This window comes from Epinephelus fuscoguttatus, linkage group LG22 (assembly GCF_011397635.1).
Source record: "Epinephelus fuscoguttatus linkage group LG22, E.fuscoguttatus.final_Chr_v1".
NCBI classification, from domain to species: domain Eukaryota; kingdom Metazoa; phylum Chordata; class Actinopteri; order Perciformes; family Serranidae; genus Epinephelus; species Epinephelus fuscoguttatus.
In genome coordinates this window covers 7,376,109-7,399,780 of record NC_064773.1, presented here as the reverse complement: position 1 = coordinate 7,399,780, position 23,672 = coordinate 7,376,109, and the positions used below count along the sequence as shown (strand labels likewise).

The 23,672-nt window shown below is 42.6% G+C and overlaps 2 protein-coding genes across 4 annotated transcripts in view; one reads left to right on the top strand and one right to left on the bottom strand.

The window, feature by feature from the left end:
- Positions 1-390: 390 nt before the first annotated feature.
- vezt (vezatin, adherens junctions transmembrane protein) lies at positions 391-19,754 on the bottom strand. 3 transcript variants are annotated; one of them, XM_049566830.1, is made up of 12 exons: positions 19,152-19,432; positions 18,345-18,482; positions 10,678-10,767; positions 10,381-10,565; positions 9,568-9,852; positions 8,551-8,708; positions 6,651-6,799; positions 5,984-6,351; positions 4,267-4,460; positions 3,886-3,992; positions 3,559-3,766; positions 391-3,185 (listed from the first exon to the last, which is right to left on the bottom strand). In XM_049566830.1, exons 1-12 carry the CDS (start codon positions 19,155-19,157, stop codon positions 2,629-2,631), a joined length of 2,445 nt encoding a protein of 814 aa, XP_049422787.1. In that variant the 5' UTR covers positions 19,158-19,432; the 3' UTR covers positions 391-2,628. The 3 variants fall into 3 exon arrangements, with proteins under 3 accessions (XP_049422787.1, XP_049422785.1, XP_049422786.1); XM_049566828.1 differs by lacking the exon at positions 19,152-19,432 and adding an exon at positions 19,596-19,754 and having other exon boundaries at positions 393-3,185; XM_049566829.1 differs by lacking the exon at positions 19,152-19,432 and adding an exon at positions 19,596-19,754 and having other exon boundaries at positions 394-3,185; positions 8,551-8,696.
- A 1,877-nt stretch (positions 19,755-21,631) lies between these two features.
- The window catches only part of LOC125882871 (FYVE, RhoGEF and PH domain-containing protein 6-like), a 31,450-nt gene continuing 29,409 nt past the window's right edge, over positions 21,632-23,672 (top strand). Inside the window, exon 1 of the mRNA XM_049566802.1 lies at positions 21,632-21,942. Within this exon, the coding sequence (XP_049422759.1) occupies positions 21,933-21,942 (10 nt within the window). The 5' untranslated portion in view covers positions 21,632-21,932. The remainder of the gene's footprint in view (positions 21,943-23,672) is intronic.

Here is a 23,672-nt window from a genome sequence, read left to right as displayed (position 1 = left end):
ACTAGGTGGCACAGCTGCAACAGTAAACAACCTACTAACTTAATGTCATTGATAAAGTGGTGTGCTGCTTTATATTTAGATGCATGCTTGTCATTTGTTGCACATTTTATTGTCTCCATGGCCCCTCCGGAGAGACAGTTTGAGTATGAGCGGCTTCAGTGGGATGTGTTTAATGCCAAACTCAAACGTCAGAGGTAGAGTTACTGAAATATGGTGTTTCCCTTCTTAAGTGCATTAAATCCCAGGACAGGGGCACTTAAATGTTAAGTCTACAGTCCATTGCATCAAGTCTCCAAAGGCAGGAGCGGCTTTAAAGTGGAGCAGCAGCTGCTGCGGCTGGGACAAATGCAAAATCCCACAAAACATATCAAGTAACTCACCGAACCTGTTCCTCTACCCCGGCCGTGAAAGCCTCTGAAACAGGAGCGTCAGAAAAGACTTCAGGATACACCACACACTTCCAGAATGGGGTTTTATTTCACGTTGGAAAATGCAGGGGGGGGGGGCGGTAGACCTCACCCGGAGAGAGGGTGCAGGAGGGGTCAGGACAAGGCAGACATGGTGACAAGAGAGACTGGGAAGGTGGAGGAGTAGAGGGGTTGGGGGCATACACCAGGGGAGTCAGACTCTTATGGCATCTTCATATGAAAGATAAAGTTATAGACTGCCCTCACACAAGAGAAAACCATCTTCCTTTTTATCACTCTACCCGTACAAGTATTGGATTTCAAACCTCACAGCAGTTCAGTTCATAAAGTGTCAAGTCATAAACAAGTCTTTCCTCCGAGTGCGCCCCTGTAAACACAGACGCTGACAGATGGGACCGCTCCAGTCTTTATGAATTGTAGTGTTGTATTCCAAACAGGGTTGTGAGTGTGTGGTCGGCTACGTGTCCGACCCCCATTGTGTCCGGTCAGACGGTAAGTAGGGAGATGGACTGCAGAAAGGGCCGGACAAAAATAAAGCGCTGACAGTAAAAATAGATTTTCACTTCCTCTTTGAGCAGAGTTCCCTCTCATACTGATGGACGACAAGAATTAAGGCCAGCTGAGTTCAACCTTCTGCTTTAGGTGTGTTCAGACAGAACGCAAATCTTCATTCCACAAACTCAAGTACTAAAAGAAGTATTTCATTGCAGGAAAGACGGACTTTTCAAAAAACTATACAGTAGAAAGATGAAAACAGTTTTAAAACTGGTGCTACATGACCAGAGAAAACAGAGAGAAAGGTCTGTGGCATTTGCTTTTGCTCAAGAGGTAGAAAACCTACAACTTCCAGAATGCACTGCAACGTACCGGACCAATAGACGCTCCCACTGGTGGGTTATGTTATGCGAGTGTGTCCGTTTTGATATAGCAAACAAGATGGCGGCCGGCTGGTAACAAACGATATCGAATTACAGTTTAACAGTAAGTTGAAGTTTCTAGGGTGAGAAACTGGCGACAAAATCTTGGTTGATATTTGATCAGAACTTGTTGGTTTTACCGTTTAATGTCAGTTTTTCAGCCTCCATTTTTACAACACAGGAAACAGTATGGCTACCTGTTCACAAATTCTCATATTACAGCTAAACTGTGTACTAAAATATGCTTCTGATAACATTTTAGGCAAGAAATAGGCAACACAGTGACAGTTCTTTTAAGGGCAGGCACTAGTTATTAATGCACTGGTTAGCATTCTCGCCTCAGACCGAGTTTGCATGTTCTCCCCGTGTCAGCGTGGGTTTTCTCCAGGTACTCTGCTTGGATGCAGGTTAATTGGTGACTCTAAATTGTCCGTAGGTGTGAATGTGAGTGTGAATGGTTGTCTGTCTCTATGTGTCAGCCCTGTGATAATCTGGTGACCTGTCCAGGGTGAACCCCGCCTCTCACCCAGTGTCAGCTTCCATAACTTGAAAACGTCCAGAGAAGTTTCATAGTCATATCGATTAGTTAAAAGTTTATCTGTATTAATGTTAACGTTCCCCATGGTATCAAAAATCGTCTTGAATATTGATATTTTTTAAAGTGCTGTATGGTAATTAGAAATTTCAGTATCATGACGACGCCACCTGGGACAAGCTCAAATTTTGTCGCGTAAGATTAAACGTTTAAAAACTGCACCATCATTGTTTCGCATCAATTCATGACGTGCAGGCTAACTCATGTCCAACTTCACGTTCTGTCTGAACACACAGAGGTACTGCTGTAAATCAAAATATTGCTCTCAAACCTGGTAACTCCTCCAGCCCCAAACGTCCTGAAACTGCATTTAAAACCACTTTCTTCTCCTGTTACACATTTTTAAATTTGAAGCCATCGACTTGTTACATACAATCTTTGTTCCCACATCTACTGAACGATACACACCATGTGGACGTCACCAGGTAACATTCTGGTCTCCTGACATTAAAACAAGGTCATATTTGTTGTAGTGGTTCTGGTACCTGAGTTTCAACAGCAAAAGAGCAGTAAGAATTGTGGGTAATGAACGGTGACATGGACGGATGGGTGATAGAGAGTGGCGTAAATCTGAAATGCCTCCACAGCAGAAACAGTAAAGAGTAACACAGACCCATCGATCACAGACACCCAGACATCAGACAGAAATACAGTCTCTGCTCAGTGCTCCATTAAAGCAGCGCGGTTTTTAGCTTAAGTCCTTCTCAGGGGTTCGTCTGTCGTTCTCCTCTTCATCATCATCCTCTTCATCATCTCCAAACATCTGCTCCTCCATGGCGATGAGCGAGTGCGAGCGTGCCGCCACCTGAGCGGCGAGGGCGGAGCTGAAGCTGAGCGCCTCTGAGCCGTGGAGCTCCGTCAGTCTGTCCATCACGGACACAGCGGGGACTTTAGGCTTCACGAAGCAGTCCAGACCGTTCTGGCCCTCGCCCTCCTCCAGGACGCCGTCGTACTGGTGCAGCTCGGACGCCCCTCCTCCTCCTCTCGTGCACACTGAAGTTCCAACCAAATCCCCCTCCTTCACCTCCGAGCCGCAGCTGAACTCCGTTACCGGCTCTGCGGAGGGGTCAGGCCTCACCCTGCCGTCTCTTCCTTCCCCTTCCTCCCCTTCGTTTCCTGCAGAGCACTCTGAAAAGTGGTTTCCTTCTTCATCACCACTTTCGGCCGATCCCAGAGTGGCAGGAGCGTCTGACAGCTTTGTGACAGGATCTGAAGTGTCGCTGCGAGCTGAGGGTGTCACAGCAGCTGCAGGGAAAGAGAAATAGATCATTAAGAATTGAACAGATCTATTGATTTCTGGTTTGAATTAAAAATGCCATGTGGACAGGTCAGTCAAGCTCCATCTGATGTGACTGGTATGACTGTCTGCTCTGATTGGCCAGTGTTTCTGGGTCTTCCACATCACAACTTGTTGTCTCTCTTGGATGACAGACACTTTTATTAATGAGTGGATCTACAAGTGTTTATATTTATATTATGAACTTTAAAGCATGTAAATGTTTCAGTAGAGACCCAAAAAACAAGTATGAACCTGAAAACGTGCATGATAGCCCATTACACTCTAACATCCTCATCTATAAATGATGGCAGCAGAGAGGTGACATGGATCAGTACAGACCTTGGTCTTTGAAGAGCAGCTGCTTCCTCTTCATCCTCTCCCCCTCTGACGCACGGAAGCCCAGCACAGCTTTGAGCTCTGACAGGACACGACGGGACTCCTCCCTCTCCCGCCGCTGACGCTCCCGCTCCTCCGGGGACAAGATGTCGCACCAAGAGCCTCTGCCTTCGCCGTCAGAGTCTGAGTCGGACACGTAGGCCTCCCACTCCTGGTCAAATGAAACAACAGGGGAGGGTGACAACAGGGAAACAGATCAGGATGGAGGATGACTGAGACGACATGGCCAAACTAGGGACGTTAAATCTTGACTGTGATGAGAGAACTCACCAGCTCTTCTGGCACAGGGTCTCTGTCCAGGATCAGCGGGTAGGACGGAGGAGGAGCAGGGATCTCAGGTACAGGGGGACAACACTGCTCCTGACCCCCAGCATTACCTGCAGAGATGGTGTGTATATGAACTGTATGAATAGATGACTTAATATTGGAGCTTGGTCACTGTGTTGACTGCCCCACTCTGGTTGGTCTGTTTTGTGTCCCACAATAGTATTGAGTCATGGTAAAGGAAGGAGGAAGTGCGAGCTAAATATAGGCGCTGTGTAAATATGGAAACCAATATACTACTAAAGGGGGTGTCACTGTTCTGTCTTGGCTGTCAGCTGGAGCGTCACATTTAACACACAGCAGTGTTCGCGTTTGACCCCAGCTCACCTGGACAGGCATTGACGCGTCTCAGCATGCGCTCCACCTGGCTGATGGTGTCCTCCCAGCAGCCGGTGCTGGCCTGCATGTGAGGCTGCAGCTGGTGCAGCCGCTCACTGAGGTCCTGGTAGCCCTCGTATGTCAACTCTGTCGGCTCCTTGGACACCATCAGTTTCTCCAGGTCGTCCTCCAGGATGATCATCCTGATGAGATCAAGAACAGATCAAGAGGACAAATGTGACAACACAAAATGAGAGTGTGAAAGTCATAGCTCTACTTTAAGATTCCAATAACAAGGTATTAAACACCCAAATATATAAATTAAATGAACTTCAATGCCACTGATGCAAACATGAGACAGGTGTGAAGAATAGTAAATTGCACCTTTTTATTTGTGTAACTTGAAACATATCAAGGATTAGGGAAATAAAGACCCAGACACCAAACTGACATCATAGAAACATGGCAACAAAAGCCAATTGTTACATCACATCACGTCACCTATGTCTCGGCCAACAATTTGCACTAGAACACACCGCAAAGACTACAACCAACAGTCAACTTGCACATACACTTTGGGCCTGCATGAGGGGATGTAACTCTCCACACCAGCAGGTCGCATTAGTCTGTATTCGTCATTCAAAAAGAGGAAACCGGAAAACAGAAAGGACGGATTCAACGCTAGTTAGCCAATTAGAACATTAACAACACAACCTGATGTTGACAGAGCCAAGGATATTTACTATGCGCCAACGATCAATGAGAGGAACAGTTACAGTTTCTGCAATGCAAAAAAAAAAAACTTACCTAATATACCAAGTTTGTTTTGATCTCACACACTCTTGATTTAAGTTGTTTACTTTCCTCACTTCTGTTTCTCTTCTCAAGGATGATTTCATTCACCAACGGGCCCTGCCAGCTCTGACTCTGATTCAAAGTGCTGAATCGGCCAGCTAACAGCCAACAAGGGCCGACTAGTGCCAACGGAGCAAGACACACTGCAAAAAATAAAAAAATAGGGCAACAGACGGTCGACACTAACTGACATCCGCCTGTCGGCTGGGTGTGTCAGGGTGCTGAGGGATAACGGCTGTCACCCAAATTTACTCAGAATCTCACTACTGTTTTTTTTTTTTAAACATTCAGTGAATAGTTTGAACTTTTATATTTTCCCTTTCAGTAATATCACATCTTTTATTTGTGGCTCATGCCTTCTAAAATTATTTAATTTTTACAATATATTTTTTTAATCAGAGCTGCAACGATCAGTTGATTAGGGGGCGAATACACACAAGGAGAACATGCACACTCTAGACAGAAAGGCCCTGGCAGATTCAAACCCGGAACCCTCTTGCAGTAAGGCAACACTGCTAACCACTGCATCACCGTGCCGCCCTACACAGAGCATGTTTCGGATTAATCAACCCAGTCTGGGTAAGCAGACGACATTGGATGGATGAATCAATAATGAAAATAATTGTTGCAACCCTGATTTTCATATGTGGAGGTCCTGCTTTTCCGTATTTTAAATATTTTTATATATCAATATATTTCTTGTCCATCCCTGCGTCTTTATATACCTTATTTATGTCTTAACTATGCATTATTACTGCTCTGCTGGTGGAATGACCCAGTTTCCCCACACTGGTCATTAAAGTCTCATCTCCTCTTATAGGAAGTGTAGAATGAGGACAGTCAGGATTGTGTGAGTGTGTGTGTGTCTCACTCGCTAAGCAGGGCTTTGAGGTGCAGCTGCAGGCTTCGGATGGAGGTGTGCAGGGTGTTGAGCTCTCGGCATTTCTCCCTGGCTCTGCCCGTCTTGTCCGAGCCCGTCGTCCTCAGCTGGGTCTCAAAGTGTCGGTGGAAGTCGTAGCTGCGCTGCACCTCGCAGAGGCAGCTGGCCAGAGCGTGATGGAGGGGCTCGGTCACTGCTGCAATGGAGCGGTGCAGTGGGGGAGGAGGAGGAGGAAGAGGAGGGGAGTTGTCTCCTTTAGGTAGCCCCTCTTCTTGCTCCTCTATTCTTTGGGGCGACAGGAGGAGAGCCAGTCGACGGAAACATTCAGAGCTTTGTCCCACCCACAGCTGAAACAGCATCTGCAGGAGGACAAAAGTATATAATTATAACCCTCATCATAAAACCAGGACATTTCTTTGGTTTTTTTTAGCCGTCAACTGTTGCTTGTTTCAGTCCTTTTACTTCAAAATGACATCATGAAGGACTGACGCTCTGAAGCGATAAGCTATGTGACAAAACTGTAAGCGTTAGAAGACACTGATCTGACAAGATAGACAGCAGAGAAGTGGATTAAGATTAAGCTTCTACCCGTTCTCGCTGAGAGTCAGACGAGAAGATCATCACTCCTCTCATGTCTGCAGGATAAACCGGGCCTTACCTTCAGGGCAGGCAGGCTGTAGTCATCCGTCAGCTCCTGCGCCTGCTCATCACCCAGGTGCTCGATCCCCAGGCCGAGCCCCAGCTCCTTCAGAGGCACCGCAGACACATAGTTGGTCACATTATCGATCTCAGAGTTCAGAGGGAACGTTGGGAGGGGTTAAGGACGCATCACACTTCTGTGAAAACAATGTCTGCACCTTCTTTTTGTCTCATAAAACTTCACATAAATCTTAATTTAGGGTTATTCCATCGTCCCTTTGCATGTTAATGACTATAAAAGAGTACAAAATAGTGAACAATTGAATGACATCAAAAGAGGTCCGGGGATTTCCAAGCTCGTCATCAAAGAACCAGCATTCTCCTCTAACTGAGTAACAGCTGCTGTTCTCAGTCCCAAAAGCCAAGAACTCAGTGACAGTTTCCCTCCACACTGCAGATGTAAGAGAAGTTTATGTACGCATCGGACAGTTTGTGACAACAAGTAAAAAACAGTATCAGTTTATGCATTTTGCTTTACAAACAACACCAAATCCAGGCGAGTTAACAGAGGTGTACAAAGATTTCATTATATGTCTCTGTCTGTATTTGTATTCTGATATAAGACAGGAAGTGGGCTTGGTTTATCCCAAAAGTTGCATTATATCAGTATTTTCTAACCTCATATTCATTGAAAATGAAATTGTTGTGCCTTCACAGCATCAAATTGATATAAGAATGGAATATAATTAATTCTAAAATATATATTTGTACATCCTCATACTGTTGCCTACTTTTCATCTCTCTTTCTCATTGTGTCGTGTCTCATTCTTTATTTCAATTTTTAACAAAACTACATTTTGTGGACCATTTGAATCGTACCACTATCGAGTGTCAGTTAAGCTAATATTATTTATTATAATAAATAAATGAGACTATAAAAAAAGCTAATGAAATAAAGATTATACCCATGAAATAAATAAATATGGCTATAAAATAAAATAATCTATGAAATAAGTCAGTACGCCCCAGAAATAAATAATCCATGAAATAAAAGAATATCCCTATGAAATAATTAAATATGCCTTTGATATAAATAAATATGGCTTTAAAATAAAAAATACAGCTATAACATGAATACATATCCTTATGAAATAAAGAAAGATGGGTATGAGGAAATAAATATAAAATACAAATAAAATTTAAATATAAATGTAAATATAAATATATAAATGAATCAATATAGTTCAATAAATAAATACGTTTTTTAATTTAAAAAAAGAGGCTATTTTTTAAAGGATATTTATATTTATTTCAGGGGATTTATTAATTTATTTATTTATTTTTAATTATATTTCATTTCTTGATGCCACATTTATTTCCCACCTCTTTTTGTTTCCAACTATTGAAATAACCATCCAGTATTTGGCAGGATGATAGTGGACATTAAGTCTTAAAACATCTCTTTTTAAAAAAATAATAATCAGCTAACACCTGCAGGTTCTGAGCTTCATTTTGATGTAACATTTGCAGGGATTTGAAAGAAATCCAGCAGCCACAGCAGGATCTTTGTCTCACTACAGCACGACATGTCCTCTTGTTAACACCCTTTCAGCCCCCTGTGCGGTGACTCAGTGGAGGTGACAACAGAGTATAACAATCATTTTTTTAATAATGTGTAGTAAATTAAATGACAAGTTGGAAATCAAAGTCCTATATTATGAAAAGAATGGGCATTTTTTTATTTTGTGTAAATCAGGATAATAGATCAACTTTGCCTAGAATAAAAATCTGTTTCCATCACATTATTTGTGCTTTCACGTGTAAAGTATTCAGATTCAAGCCTCTGTGTCACTACAAACAGGCCAACACAGCATGAAAACACTTGAGTACTAAACCTTTCTCTCCAGGTAAAGGATATGCCTTGAGCATATGACAGGTGGCTCTACGTGACGCTCTGAAGGCCGTGCGGAGCGCCCGGTACAGGGCCTTCCTCAGTCCGATCAGCTGCTGGCCTCTGGGCACCGCCCCCGGCCCCGCCCTGCTAAAGGAGCTGGCCGCACTCACCCTGTCGAGCAAACTTGACAAGTGAAATGTGATACAACTGTGGAGACGTCCCAAAGAGGCAGGGGGGCACACACAACACTGAACATCACATCACTAAGGACGACACACGAGACGAAACCGACGGACTGAGACAATGAGCGCTACACAGGAGTGTCAGAAACACAAGGCAGGTGTGTACGAACCAGACAATATGACATGCTAGTAAAGGAACAGTCCCACATTTTAGGACACATGTTTAATCCTTCAGGTGGTACATGTGGAGAGCAAAAGCACTTTCATATTTGTGAGGTAAATATGAGGCTACAGATGCAGCTGGTTAGCCTAGCTTAGCACTGAGACTGGGAACAGGGACTGAAACTGGCTCCATCCAAATGTGACATTACTTACCTAATAACATTTTATATCTTGTTTAATCTGTACAAAAACTGGCCATGCTAGTCAGACTTTGGACAGAGCCCGGCCAGCTGTTTCCCTATTTCCTGTCTTTATGCTAAGCTAAACTCAGCTAACTGGCTGCTTGATGTAGCTTCATACTTCCCGTAAAATCATGAGAGTGGCATTGATCTTCTCATCTAACTCTCAAGAAGAGTAGGAACTATTCCTTTAACTTACATGGTGACTGAAGTGTAATGCTGTAGTGTGTTCTTATAGACAGTGCTAAAGCTACACACACAGACAGAGACAAACAGTGGTCTGAACTAGGTGCTAACATAAATAATAAACCGCCTACAGACACACTACCTGAGGAGGTAAGTTGACTAACACACTGCCAACAAAGTAGTGGATCAACTGAGCAGTTGGAGTCCTGACAGGAAATGCATTCTGTGATTGGCTGATATGCATGTAGGGGGACAGAAAACGAGCACACTTACAGGGTGAACCCTCTGGAGATGACCTCCGTCTCCTGCACCAGGCGCAGGGCTTTGCGAGACAGCCCGGTCAGAGTCTTGCTGTTGTGGACCAGAGTCTGCAGCTGTGTGGCCTGCGAGTGGACGGCTCTCTCCATGCAGCCCTGTCTCCACAGCGTGATGCCCCTCAGCCCCACCCAGCCCAGCAGCGCCAGGCCCCAGGGGGCGGCGGCCAGCGGCCACAGGCCCTCAGATATGGAGCAGAGACCCAGCAGCACTGCAGCCAGGCCGACCAGCCCCGCCATGTCCCTGAGGGAGGTGTGAGAAAGAATAGTATCAATAACATTGTTAACACTGTGCTACACTACAGAGAAATACAAACCGTACTAATGAACCTTCATTAATATAGGCCTATATTTTATCTACAAGTGCACGTCACACACTGAGCGAGCCGCCTGTTAATGACGCTGTGGGCTAATGGGCATGTAGCTACTTCCATGTTTCACATGATACGTCATGTTTGTAGTCGACCAATGAAGATGAGTTTACATATCACCTTGGGTTCGTCCTTCACCTTCTCAAAATGATCCCACACTTTGGATTTCCTGCCCGACATGTTATTAACTAGCCTGTGGAATAACCGCAGGTACCAGCCCTGGAAATTTCATGACTGTCAGAACCCTTTGTGAGAAAGGTCGTGGTTAGACTGAAATGATTTAGAGGTTGTAGCTTTCGTTTGTGCTGCTGCTGGGCTGGAATGCATTATATTCTCTGGCGAACCAGTTGTGTTGCCCTTCCACTGTGGTGTCTGTGTGTGTTTCTGTCTTGACAATCTACCATAGGGAGGGCTGGGCTATGAGGCTTGGTCTGGGCAGGGCGCTCGCTCGGCTGGATGAGCCAGAGGCAGACGAGCCGAGGGTGAGCAGACTCGGGTCCAGCAGCTCGATCAGCTCCACATCCTCCTGCAGCAGCACGTCCTGGTCCAGAATGCACTTCACCGAGTACTGGCCGAACACACAGTCCTACCAGAGAAGGAGAAACACGTGGGAAAAAAGTGAATAAAAGAAGACATGTCTTTAAATATAAAACAGAGTGAAGCTGCTGCTTTCAGTGCCAGCATTCCTTTCTACACACCAGCTGCTGGCCCAGCTTCTGAGACGCAGCCGCCTGGTGCATCGGACTCCATCTCCACAAGGCTTCAGCCAGTCTCCACAAGCGTCCTCCCTGAAAATCACACACAGGGGAAAGGTTATAATCCAGTCAATTAGGTAACAGCAGGGCTTTCCATTACTCTACACCCCAGAGGATTTGTGAAACATATTCCATCTTAAAATACTAAATGATTCACCTGCGACTCTTTCAGTTATTTTAGTGTGCTCCCTCTAGCTTAGGTTTATTCCCCAGGTCCCGTGTGTGTGCACTCAGAACACACACACATGCACTCATGGTCAAAAGGAGTATCCCAGGAGACAATCTCTTTGAGGCAACAACAATAAGTGCAATGTGTGTTTGTAAAAACACTCCCAGCTCTTACATAGCTCTGCTGTGGTGCAAAAACCACATAACTGCTCCAGTTTGTTGGATTTCCATTTTGGTGTTGTAACTGAATGTTTACATTTTCAGCATCAATAAAAGTCGAGCTTTCATCCTTTCAAAACACACGGGTGACAGACGGATGGGAAGGATTCTTTAAGCTCCAGAAAAGGAAACAAGTTTGTTCATCTTTCATTGGAGACACTACACAGAAACACACACTTGTGTTTTATGTCTTGCTTCCTAGGAGGAGTCTCTGCATTCCCCTCTTTAAACCGTCTAACACATCCAGTCACAACCACGGTGACACAGGGCCTCACATTTTAAAGTGCGCTGACATTTCAATGCAGAACAAACCTCAGGCTGATCGAAATGTCAAAAGTTTTTCTTGCGAGTGCTAGAGAGCCTTGAATAAAATCCCAAACTGCGCAGAGCCCAATCATGAATAGGATCTATTATTCACTAATCTGCTTAGTGTTTCGTGCCGTACGTGAAGTGCTTTGTTAAAAAATGGGACTCGTTTTGAAAGATGCTTTGTTCTGTTAATGTTAAAGATTGGAATAAATAAAATCCTGTTGATTTTATTTATCTTATTTGACCAGAAAAATCTCCTGAGATTAAAAATCTCACAATAGAAACCAACATATTACCACCCTGTAAAGTGTGTGTGCCCCACGGGTTATCGATCCAGACCGGGCAGCCCGCGAGCTGACCTCTTTTCTGGGGGGTACAGCACAAGTGTTATTAGTCTAAATGCCGCAGTAGTATTGATTACTGATTTGAGACTGAGTTTCAGGACTCTGTGTTCACACGACACCCCCTCATCAGCCTCAAAGTAGGCCACAACTCAGTTCCGTCTTCTCTGTAGCATCAAAGCGGCTAATCCCACCCGATACTACCACAGAGATGATGTAAACCGTGCACAGATTAACTCACAGACGCCGACACTCTCTCTACTGTATAATATCCTGCCAGTCAGCTCTGGCTCATCAGTATTCTCCTGGTGTCGCACAGAGAAACACTCCAGACACTGGAGTGATTGCTACTACGTGAGACACACAGTACAGATATATGATATCAAAACTATGAGTAAGGCATGTAGTGCCGAAGGAACGATCCAGCATTTTGGCTTTCATGCTGAGAGTCAGATGAGAAGATTGACACCACACTCATATCTGTCTAGTTGCTACGGCTGCCTCCTAGAAGTCAAAGATTTGACTCATCAGTTGGAGACCCCTCAGGCAGGATTCTTCAAGCTGAACAGTGTGCTGCATACTTCTGGGGACGTTTCAGTCCCCAGATGTAGCTGCAGAGTGAGCACTCCTCGCTTTCAACAGCTCTCTGGTACAGGCAGCTGCAGACACAGACTCAGGGTGAATGTAATTGAGACAGGCAGTTGCCCGGATAAAGAGAGGCATTGCCCGGTCAGGCTCTGAGATAACGTTATGTTCTGCCTTCTGTTTAGAAGTGACAGCTAACAGAAACTTCTTAAGATGCAGTCTCTTGCTTTTGTTTGATACCTACTGTTGGCAAAAAAAAGATGTTGCATGTTTACGAGGCGGAGCAGAGAATCCTGATGGTGGACACACATCAACTAATGCCGAACAGCATCTGTTCTCTTTAGAAAGAACTGCAAACAAACTAACAGAACGTCTCCAGGATTATGAGAATAGAGGACGACGCAAAAATCTAGGGATTATAGGCCTTCTGTAAAAGCTGGAGGTGAAGGCAGCCATATTAAGCTAGAAAGAGCGCACAGGATCTCAGGTCCCCGATGTCTAGGTTTCCCCGTGCCAGTTCTGCAGCTTCAGTGACTGTCAAAGGGTGATGGATGCTGCCAGATGGTTTGAAAACATCCAACATGAAGATGCGAGGATTCACTTCCTCGCGGATTTTGACGCTGAGAAGCAGAAAAGATGCTGAGAATATGACCAAGTAAGGAAGGGGCTTCAGAGTATCGATGGGGCTCACTGTGCCATGATTTATCCTGCTTCCCTCAAGGTCATAGTGTACTGTTAAAAATTCCACTCTCTGGAAGAAGCCTCAGCCTTTGTTGAGGCTTTGAGATGACCTATAATGCTCAGCTGAGAATGGTAACAGTTTCGTCCCACTGAAGGATACTATGTTGCTCCAGTGCTCTGGACTCTGGTGCTCTAAAGAACGATGCTGTCACCCTATTTGCAGCCTAAAATGCAGGTGTACTGTACACAAAGTTTAGGAGAGAGCGGATTAGTCTGTCCTGTGCACCAGTTTACATACTGGTTGAAAGCTGAAACAATTAGTCAATTAATCGCTTAGGTGATTCCAGCCCCTCACATGTTTTATAATATTTCCATACCTGTCTAAAGATTTGAACAAGCAGCCTTAATGATTATCATCCCACATGCAAAAGTTTTGGGGTCATCCTGCCTCTTTATGTAACTTAAATATACCAGCATATCAGGTCAAGGACATGCACATATACTGTACATACCACAGATTGTATATGTGAGCTGTGTTCATTAAGACCTTACTGGTAATGTAAGACAGATAAACTGTGGTCTGCCTACGTGAACGAGGTGTTTTGCCTCGGCTCCGGCTTTATCTGAGCTCCAGGAAACAGGTCACACAGGGACGACCCAAAACCTTTCCTGTCTCATCTGAATCCCTCATCCTCCTTAACTCCTTAGAACAACAGCAGACCACGAGAGGAAGCATGACACGTACGGAAAGTTCCTGAATGAAACAAACAGAAAACTGTTTCCCGTCGTGAGAGGAGGGCGGGGAGTGAGGGGAGGCCATGCGTCATGTGATCCCGAGCTTCCCAGGACGCATTACTCGCCTGTGTGAATCACAGGTCGACTCAAGCGACAGTCATCGATGGCTGGATTAATGCAAGTGCTATTCAAAGTTCAGGAGGTGATGTGATTGCAGGCACACACTGATCCATTATGAAAATATCAACATCAACAGAATACACAGAGTTTATAAGAGGACGCTCAGAGAGGCAGAGTAACATCAGAGAGAGCAGAGTGTGGTCACAGTAATCACATTTGGGCTATCGTTTCTAAAATCAGAGCACAGCAGGAGAGAGATGCAAGAGGGAGAGAAAGATGTTCTCAATAAGGAATCTGCTCTATGTGATCACAGAGTAAAGAACATGCAACGCAAAGTACCTGCATCTGTGTGAAGAACGCTCTTGTTGCCATGTCTTGTCTGATTGAGAGCATATAAACCAGTGCACGTTACAGTCTCTGGGTGACAATGTGTGTCACTGTTTGGAGTCAATAGCCAGATTAATTACTTTCTGTGGACACACGTGCACGGACACACACTGCCTCGGGTCAGAGATGCAGAGTGTCTGAATAGTGATGGAGATAGTGACGGCTGTCTCCTCTCAGTCAGTTAGCTGGCTGATTTTGACCTGATAGTAGTTTTAATTAACCTAACGCTGCAACTAACTCTTATTTTCATCACTGAATAATCTGCCGATAATTTTCTTGATTAAAGGCGTTGTTTGTAACTTTTTTAAAATTACTTTTTGCTGAAACCGTCCCTTCATCCACACAGTCTTACATGAGACAGACAATCTGTGAAAAAATGATGTTCCTTCTCCTGCTTGTAGAGCTTCTAATGGCATTTCCAAACCAATCAGAGAGGAGGAGTCTCCGTCGCTGCTGTCAATCATGTCACTCACTACTCATGAATAGGGGTGTAAATCACCAGCTTCATCACGATACGATATTATATCGATTTGTTTGGATGACGATACAATGTTTGCCGATATCACAAAGTCTGTCACGATACGATTTCGATTCGATTCGATTCAGGAGCCTGCGATCGATATGACGCAATATCATATGCCCATCAAACACAATCATTTACATCAACTCACAAAAACAACTAGAATATGATTTGACCATTTTATTTCAGGTATCTTCCAGGTATCATTTAAATGAAAAACAGTATTCTTCTGTAACAAAAAATAATAAAAATAGACCTGTTCACTAAAATGGTGACACAGACGTGCTAAGTGAATTTCAAAATAAAGGTGTATCTTTAAGATGACGATATGGATCAATGTTTTCATTTTGCATCGATGTAATTGGATCATTAATCAATTAATTGATGTATCGATGTGGATCGATGTATCGTTACACCCCTACTCATGAACTGTGTCAAACTGTCAGACTAGACAGAGCTGAACAAATATGAATCAAGATTCTGTTACTGCATTGCCTTCTTCTTACCTCAAATGTTTTCAGAGACATACTTTAGTGCAGTAGTTCCGAACTGGTGGGATGTGGGTCCATTCTAAATGGACCGCAAGTGACTTGCCAACGTGTCAAATTTGTAAAAAACAAACAAACAAACAAAACATACTCTGTTTTGAAGTACAGTAAATTTCTGGCACAGACCTTTTATTTTGAAGTGCTGTTTTCTGCAGTTAGACAGCAAACTAGCTCGATGACATGGCCAAACGCAAGTATGACACTAAATACAAACTGTGTGGACCTTGAACTAATGACTAAGACAAAATCTGGACCCCGTGGCTGAACCAGTTGGGAACAACTGTTTTAGGGGCCGTACACATGCTGCAAGTCACATGACTTGACTTGACTCGAGTCAGACTCGAGTCGCAAATTTGATGACTTGAGACTTGCTTGACTAACACTGGTAAAAGACGTGACTTGACTTTGACTTTGTATTCATGACTTGAGACTTGCTTGACTTGAGACAGTTGACTCGAAAGGACTTGGCTTTAATTCAATATGAAAGGCACGCTAAGCACTGTTGGGCGTCACTTCTGTTTATGTTCAACAATGTCATCAAACACAGTGGAGCTGGCTCGCCCCTCCCCCCCTCATCCTCCGTGACTCTGTCATGAACGAGCAACAGCTGCTAGTTACCCTGGATTTACACACCTGTTAAAGGGATAGTGCACCCAACATGAAAATTCAGCGATTATCTACTCACCCATATGCCGAGGGAGGCTCAGGTGAAGTTTTAGAGTCCTCACAGCACGTGCAGAGATCCAAGGGGAGAGGAGGTAGCAACAAAACTCCATCTAATGGAGGCTTACGGCGCCCCAGATTAAAACGTCCAAAAACACGTAATTGAAACCACAAAATATCTCCATACTGCTCGTCTGTAGTGATCCAAGTGTCCTGAAGCCCCGACGTAAAAAGTTGTTTGGAAAAACGTCATTTGAACTCTGTTTTTAGCCTCACTGTAGCCTGTAGCTCTGACTGCCTCTCTGTACACTGCGTTCAAGTGTGCGCATGTGCACGAGACTGTGAGACATGGGCACCGCGTTCATGTGTGTGTGCTTGCTTTTGCTGGTCTCGAGCTGGCTGGTTGGTGCAGCCTGGACCCAGATGTTTTTGTTACAATTTGCGGAGCAAGGGTTGCCTACAGAGACCGGACTTTTTCACAGCATATTCAGAGGACATGTAGCTGGTGGATCGTGAGGAGATGTTTGCTGTATGTGACATATGACTTCACTTGTGACTTGCTTGATCTGAGCAATGACTCAACTTGACTTGCTTGACTCTCACCACAACTAACTTGGGACTTGCTTGAGACTTGAAGGTAAAGACTTGAGACTTGCTTGTGACTTGCACATGTGTGACTTTCCGCTATGTCTGAGAAAATGTATCTGCAACAATTTTAAAAAACTGACTAATAGAAATGAAATTCACAGATTCCACCATCTTAAAAGTGTGTATTTGGCTGTTTTCTCAGTTTTCCATCATAATGAAATTTGGGGGATTTTGGACTGGTGGTCGGACAAAATAAATGATTTAAAAAGGGTCACCTTAAAGGGAAATTTCTGTTTATTTCAACCCGTCTCCTATCGTCCTAAATTTGTTTCAAGTGACCAGTGACATAGAAATAATAGTTAGCATGTTAGCCATTAGCCTAGATACAGCCGGGGCGCATAGTAGCGTCAGACCTGTTAAAATGTAAGTGAACGGGCAACCTTCAAGTGCAAAGTTAGTCCACTAAACAAGCTTTTTTTCCACAAAGACCGCCTCATATCGTTAGGATAAATGTCAGAGAACATATAGAAAATGACATGTAAATGTGTTGTCTTACCTTACAGGTGTGCTGCCACGTTTGTTTACCATTTAGCTCTGCTTTCCAAAGCGCGGCTGAAATATATTTCGCAAGCTCTAGATAAAGCCCAGCTGGATATTAATGTTACTCTAGGTGGAGGTGTCTCGACCTCGGTCACATCCAGACCTTGAAAATAAGGCTGCAACCGGTCCCATTCCTTGCAACAGAGGCATTCCTCTTCTGTGGGGAAGCTCTTCGTCAGTGTATTCTGGCTCAAATAAATAAGGGCGGCCATCAAACTCTGCAAAATCAAATTCCTCCTCCACAAAGTCGAAGTCTGGCAAAAAGTCAGCCATTATTCTATAAGTCTTTCATAAAATAAATGAATGAACTTTTCAGGCTACTGTCCGTCTAACATGCTAACTATTATTTCTATGTCACTGGTCACTTGAAACAAATTTAGGACGATAGGAGACGGGTTGAAATAAACCGAAATTTCCCTTTAAGCTCTGGGAAATTGTGTGAAATTTTTAATGACACAGTTGATGCACATGATAATTAAAACAATGATTAGTTGGAGCTAGGGTTGCAAATGTATGACATTTTCACAGTACAATAACTGTCTAAGAAAATATCGTAGTTTATCATAGTTGCTTTTTTTTCTCCAATATAATAGACAAGCAAATGTACACAGTGTGATAACCATCAACTTTTATATCACTGGATATCACTGCAACCCTAGTTGGAGCCCTAATGTGATTATTTATATTTTTTAATAGTCATTTTATGATCTGTTTCAGGTTGACTGTGTGATATCTTTCTTCGGATAAAAAATAGTCATTTAGCACATATACAGTCACAATTTTAGTCTCTTGTAAACTGATTTTAGGATGAGATCCTGGATGTTGTAACCATTTTGTGACTGGGTAGATGATGATGGCTGGATGTGCACCAGGTTTTATGTTTATGTATGCTGTCACTGGTGTTCATTGTTTTATGTAAGATTGATTAGTATATATGTTTGTTATATATGTGTTTTTATTAGTTTTTTCTGTTGTCTTTCAGCTGGCTGCAAGACAAATTTCCCCTTGGGCACAGTAAAGTTAAAGTTAAGATATGAAACACAAAATTAGACTGATGGTTTAATTAAATCAACTTGTTGATTAGTTGAAGGAATTAAATAATTCCAGCTATGTGTGATGTTTGTGTCAATGCTGGGAGGAACTCACTGGAGTTCTCCATGGATCTTCGTCGGGAGAGGCGAGGTCTCCCTCCTGTCCGCCATCGTCGTCCTCCTGTGATGCCGTCGGACATGCCTCGAAGTCTGTGTGCCCTAGATCATGCAGGTACTGGAAAAGAGGGGAGTTCTGCAAAGAGAAAGTGAAACAGTCAGAGATGAGAAGGAGGGGAGGGAGTGGAGATCAAGAGACATAAAATAGTCCCAGATGGGAAAAAAATGTGGTGATTAGGTCATCAGTGTGCTGAGGGTTGAGCTGATTTTGCCCTAGTTTCCCCCCAGTGTGAATCCAAAGGTGTCCTGACTCTGATAAGCGAGCGAACTGAAGTTGAGGCACCACCCTCACCCTCAGCTCCTACCTCTCCTCCATGCAGCTTACCTCTCTGCTCTGGGAGGAATGCTGTAAAGCCTAAGTGCCTTCACATGTGAATCTGTAAATCACTCAGATAGATGTCTTTTGAGCCTCTGAACGCACCATGGAAACTGCACAAGTCATCATGTAATAACCCTGATACACACACACAGAGGCGATGCTGTTTCTCATCCTGAACAAAGACAGCTCAGAATCAAATCAGCCATGAAATAAGCAGAGAGGAGGAAAAACATCCCGTGCTAGAAGATGTCCAAAAGATGTCTGACCCAGTTCCCCCCAGCTGCTGGGAAAACATCACTCCTAGCATCTCTGCTGTGTTGTGGTGCTGCTGGACAGCTGCACAGGAGCATCCCAGTTTGATGTAATTAGCCCATCATGACACACTTACATGCCCACATAGCTGTCATACAATTAAATCCTACTCACATGCATTGTCACACGAAGTCGCAGCTCATGTTGTCACCATCCAGACGTAGCTACGTGTGTGTGTGATGCTTTTTTTTCCCAGAACAGACGCATTGGATCTGGTCATCCCCACCCCACCTCTCAACTAGCAGTCTAGTAGTGATGAAACACCAACAACAATGCGCACACTCGGCCAGCTCAGCCTCCTCTCATGACCACCAAAGCTCCTTGGCAGAAACTCAGCGAGCTGCCAGCCAGATATGTGGATTTGTTTGGGGTCGTCAATGCATGGCAACAGGGCAAACCGCTGCTGCTGTGTGGCTAGCTGCTAGCTCGCTAAGCTAACTGTATAAGCTAACTTAGCTGCCGTTAATGAATCTATGTATACGTTACCTCGGAGCTAAGGAGGTATGACAAAGCATTCGTAAGTTTCGATTTTAAAAACACAGCGAGTGTGATACAAACCTCAAATACCACATCTTCATCAAACTCCTCAGTCATTGCTCTCCGCCATCTATACACAGCCCGTTTTGCATTCTGAAGTTGTAGGCGACAGTGGTCGGGAACAGCCGCTGAGAAGTTGGTGGCTAGCCGGTTGCTAACTTTCGCATAAAACTACAATTCCCATAATGCTCGTCTCTGACCACTGCTTGCGCCACAAGGTGAACATTTTTGATTTGATTTTCCTTCTAAAACCCACAGTGGTGCAGATTTCTTGCCGACATGTGACTTTGATGTTTCTAAACTATTTAAGAAATACTTTTTCTACAATATTACGTCATCAACAAGTCCTCCATTATTAGAAATTGATAGGTAAGGCTAATTTTACCCCACACATGGCCCCTATTTGGAATAAAACAAGTAATTTAGAAAATATATATTATAAAGAGTGGATGGAAAGGAGTATCTGGTCTTTTATTCATTTATTTGATAATCATGGAAACATTTCAACATACAAGATATGAGAAAATATAATCTTGTTTGCACTGATAGGCAATATAACACAGTAATTAAGGCAATTACACAAGCAATATTTTAATTAATTAGAAGCATGTTGAGTTATCCTCTAGTTATTATACAAAAGCCTTCATTGATTTAAGATGGATGTAGTTTTTAGTTCAAAAGTGCAACAATAAATTATATAGGATTGTTCTCACCTTAATTTGTTCCCAGTCACTCTTGAAGCAAGGACGTAGTATGTTCCAAGAATAAAGCAGTAATTTGACATTTAAAATAAGAACCAGATAACTCTCTTTGCTAATTCAACCTAAGGCTGAAGAAGTTCACTTTAAAATGATAAATGGGATTTACACGTAAGTAAGTAATAACTTCTTACACCAAAGGTTTAATTTAGATTCAAATATTTGTACTTTTTGTAACTCAGACATTGAAACCATTAAACACCTTTTTTTGCTATGTAACAAGTACATTTTGGGACTTTTTGTTCATGTTGACTGATTTACAGTGTTCAAAATAATAATAATAATAATAATAAAATAATAATATTATGATTCTAAATTATAAAAAAACAGATACCAGATACTTCTCTTTTCCAATTCCACCCAACACTTAAGAAGTTCACTTTAAAAATAATGAATTAGATTTACACGTGTCATGGCTTCTCACACCAAAAGGTTTCATGTAGATTTGATTATTTTTACTGTCTGTAACTCAGACAATAAAACCTTAGAACATCTTTTTGTTTTCTCTTGCAATGTAACTAGAGCATTTTGGGACTTTTTTCAATATTGGCTGACCTATAATGCTCAAAATATTATGACTAAAATATTGAAATATAAAGTTTGTCCAACTGGAGGACAAGAAAGTAGAATTTGGGATTAATTATTTAATTATTTTGGCAAAATATTTTATACACAAATGTCGTTTTTATAAACTAGCCCAATATTTCCTGTATTTCCTGTATTTCTATATGAATTAAATGTATGCAAAGAATATATATATGTATGCATAGATAGATAGATAGATAGATAGATAGATAGATAGATCTTTTATTTATTTTTTTCAAATTTTATTTATTTATTTGTCTTTCATTATTTTTTTTATTTCTGCCTTGTTTGCTCAGGTATATTAAAACTGTATTCTGTATTCAAATGTCAGATGATGTGCCTTTTTGACTGTAAATAAAAATAAATAAATACATTTAAAAAAAACCAAAAAAAAACAAACAAGAAAACCCTATGCTTAAAAAAAGTGCTCGTGCCAGTTTAGAGCGCCTCTAGTGGGCGCGAGAGGCAGTGGACCAACCGTTTGGAACGACAGGCAAGAAGATGGGGTGTAAAGTTAGCGGAAGTTAGCTAGCTAACAACAGAAATTGCCTTCAAAATAAAAAGTACACGCTTTTAACAATGTGTGAAACGGAATTTTAACGACACAGCAGCATTTCTTGCATTCATATTGATTCAAAATATACAGTCTAACATATGTGCGTGCTTACTTCAGTACTTTACGTTATATTACAAAAAATACACCAGAACTTCTTCGACGATGGATTTATTTTGAAATGCGCAAACGGAAGCGGGACGTTTTGTCGTGCCCTGCTTGACGTTGTTGGGAAAAGCACCGTGGCTGAAAACTTGGGGAAAAATGGAAAAAGTAACAGGCGTAAAGAGTTTATCGGTGCATCCGCTGGCGAGATAAGGAACAACAGCGATGGATCTGCATGTTTTCTCCCTGGAGTGGTTTCCTAACTGACAATGGTGTCGACGGAGGGAAAAACGCAGATTTTCTCGCATTTCCATTGAAAGTAAATTTACTCATGGAGAAAGGAGCAAGTCGGGAGTCATGAGCACAGGTTTGTTTCGTGGGGGAGCTAACTTTACTTAGCTAAAATCCTGCTGTGCAAGCGCCTCTTTTGGCTAGATAAAATTAAATGCAAATACAAGAGTTTATTCGCGTAAAGTGGTAAAAACTGCGCATTTTAACTGTCATAACGGACGATAGCATCCACTCTATTTTTTACTCTGCCTCAGTTAATTACAGTTTTTCTTAATAACAGCTTTCAAAAAGATATGAAAGAGGACAGGCTCGACCTCAGTGTGAGTGCTTTCTAAAAACGCCATCATAACTCATAACCAGAAATGTCCTTTCCGTCTGATATTACAGCTACTGTTGCAGCTGGAGGGGGTTAAATCCTTTGTCTTAAAACATCTGTCCTGCTGTTGATGCAACAAGTCGGGCTCGATAGTAAGCTGCAGGGTTAACATCTCATAGAAAACACATTTAAACAGCCTGGATAAAGAGGGATGCTCTCAGAGAAACTGGATATATGTGATGGAGTTATTTTGATTGTTTGTCTTTCCACGACATGAGCGGTTTTAGTCCTGATACCTGGCGTTGCCCCACAGCGAAAACATAAGGCCAAACTCCGCTTAAAATATAGCCGTTTAATATTATTTCGCTTATTAGTAGATTTATATCCCCGAAGACATAGTTTATCAACTTTGATAGCATCGTTATCATGCACTGGCAAATTCGGCTTACATATAAAGGTTACAAGTAACATCTGGATAACGTTTTGAACCCATTCTCCTTTCTCATCACTGAATTATCACTTGAATTTTGGTAGCAATTTGTGTGAACCACTTCTTAAAGTTGAATTTTCCTAACAGGAAGTATAAGCCGAATTGACAAGTGTGTGCCAATGTTTAGTAATAGTTGTTAATAACTGCCCCTTAACGTAGGTATTTCTGCTTTTCAGCGCATTGACTTTATATTGATTGATTTTTGAACAGACTTTGGATCGAGGCTCTCACTGCCAAGGCAGAGCAGCAGCATGTACTGGGGGCAGAGCGGTTTTTTGGTCGCTGGCCTTTTCGGAAACATCCGCTCGATGACTCCACTTCTCGTGGTGTCGGCCAGCCAAGAGTTTGAGCCAGGAGAGCGGAAAATATCGCCTACAATCTCAATTCACAGCTTTTTTATTAGTGGAGAGAGAGTCTGTTTTTTATTTAAAACTTTATTTAACCAGGTTAATCAGTGACATTCTGATTGTCTTATCTACTTCAAATATTAGTACAGCATTTGTATTTGTTTACAGGGTATATTTAGTAGCTCCATGTGGCTTGAGAATACACACTTTACAATACACTTAGGTATTACTCAGCTCTGACAACAGTATAAGTCTCTAACAGACATTAAAGGGAAACCATGACTTCTAGAAATGCCCAAACACAATCTGTCAGGAGCAGTTGACAGTAGGAGGACAGAAAATAGAAATATACCCATTATGATTATAATACTGCCTGCTGCTGGTGAAGTTTATACAATTTAATTAAGGCAAGAATTAAAGATATGCCAAGCATCCCAAGCTCTCTCAAGAGCAGTAGGGAGGAAGCAAATTCAATTGTGAATGTGAATAGAATAATCCAGTTTTACTTTGTATTTGCTGCCATGACTAAGATGTAAGCCCCTCTGTACTCCTTTATTAGATAATTATTATACACAAAAATGGATGGTTGAGCAGATGTTCAAGAGTAAATCCTCATTCTGATCCCTTTATTTATTTCACACGTTACTCCACCC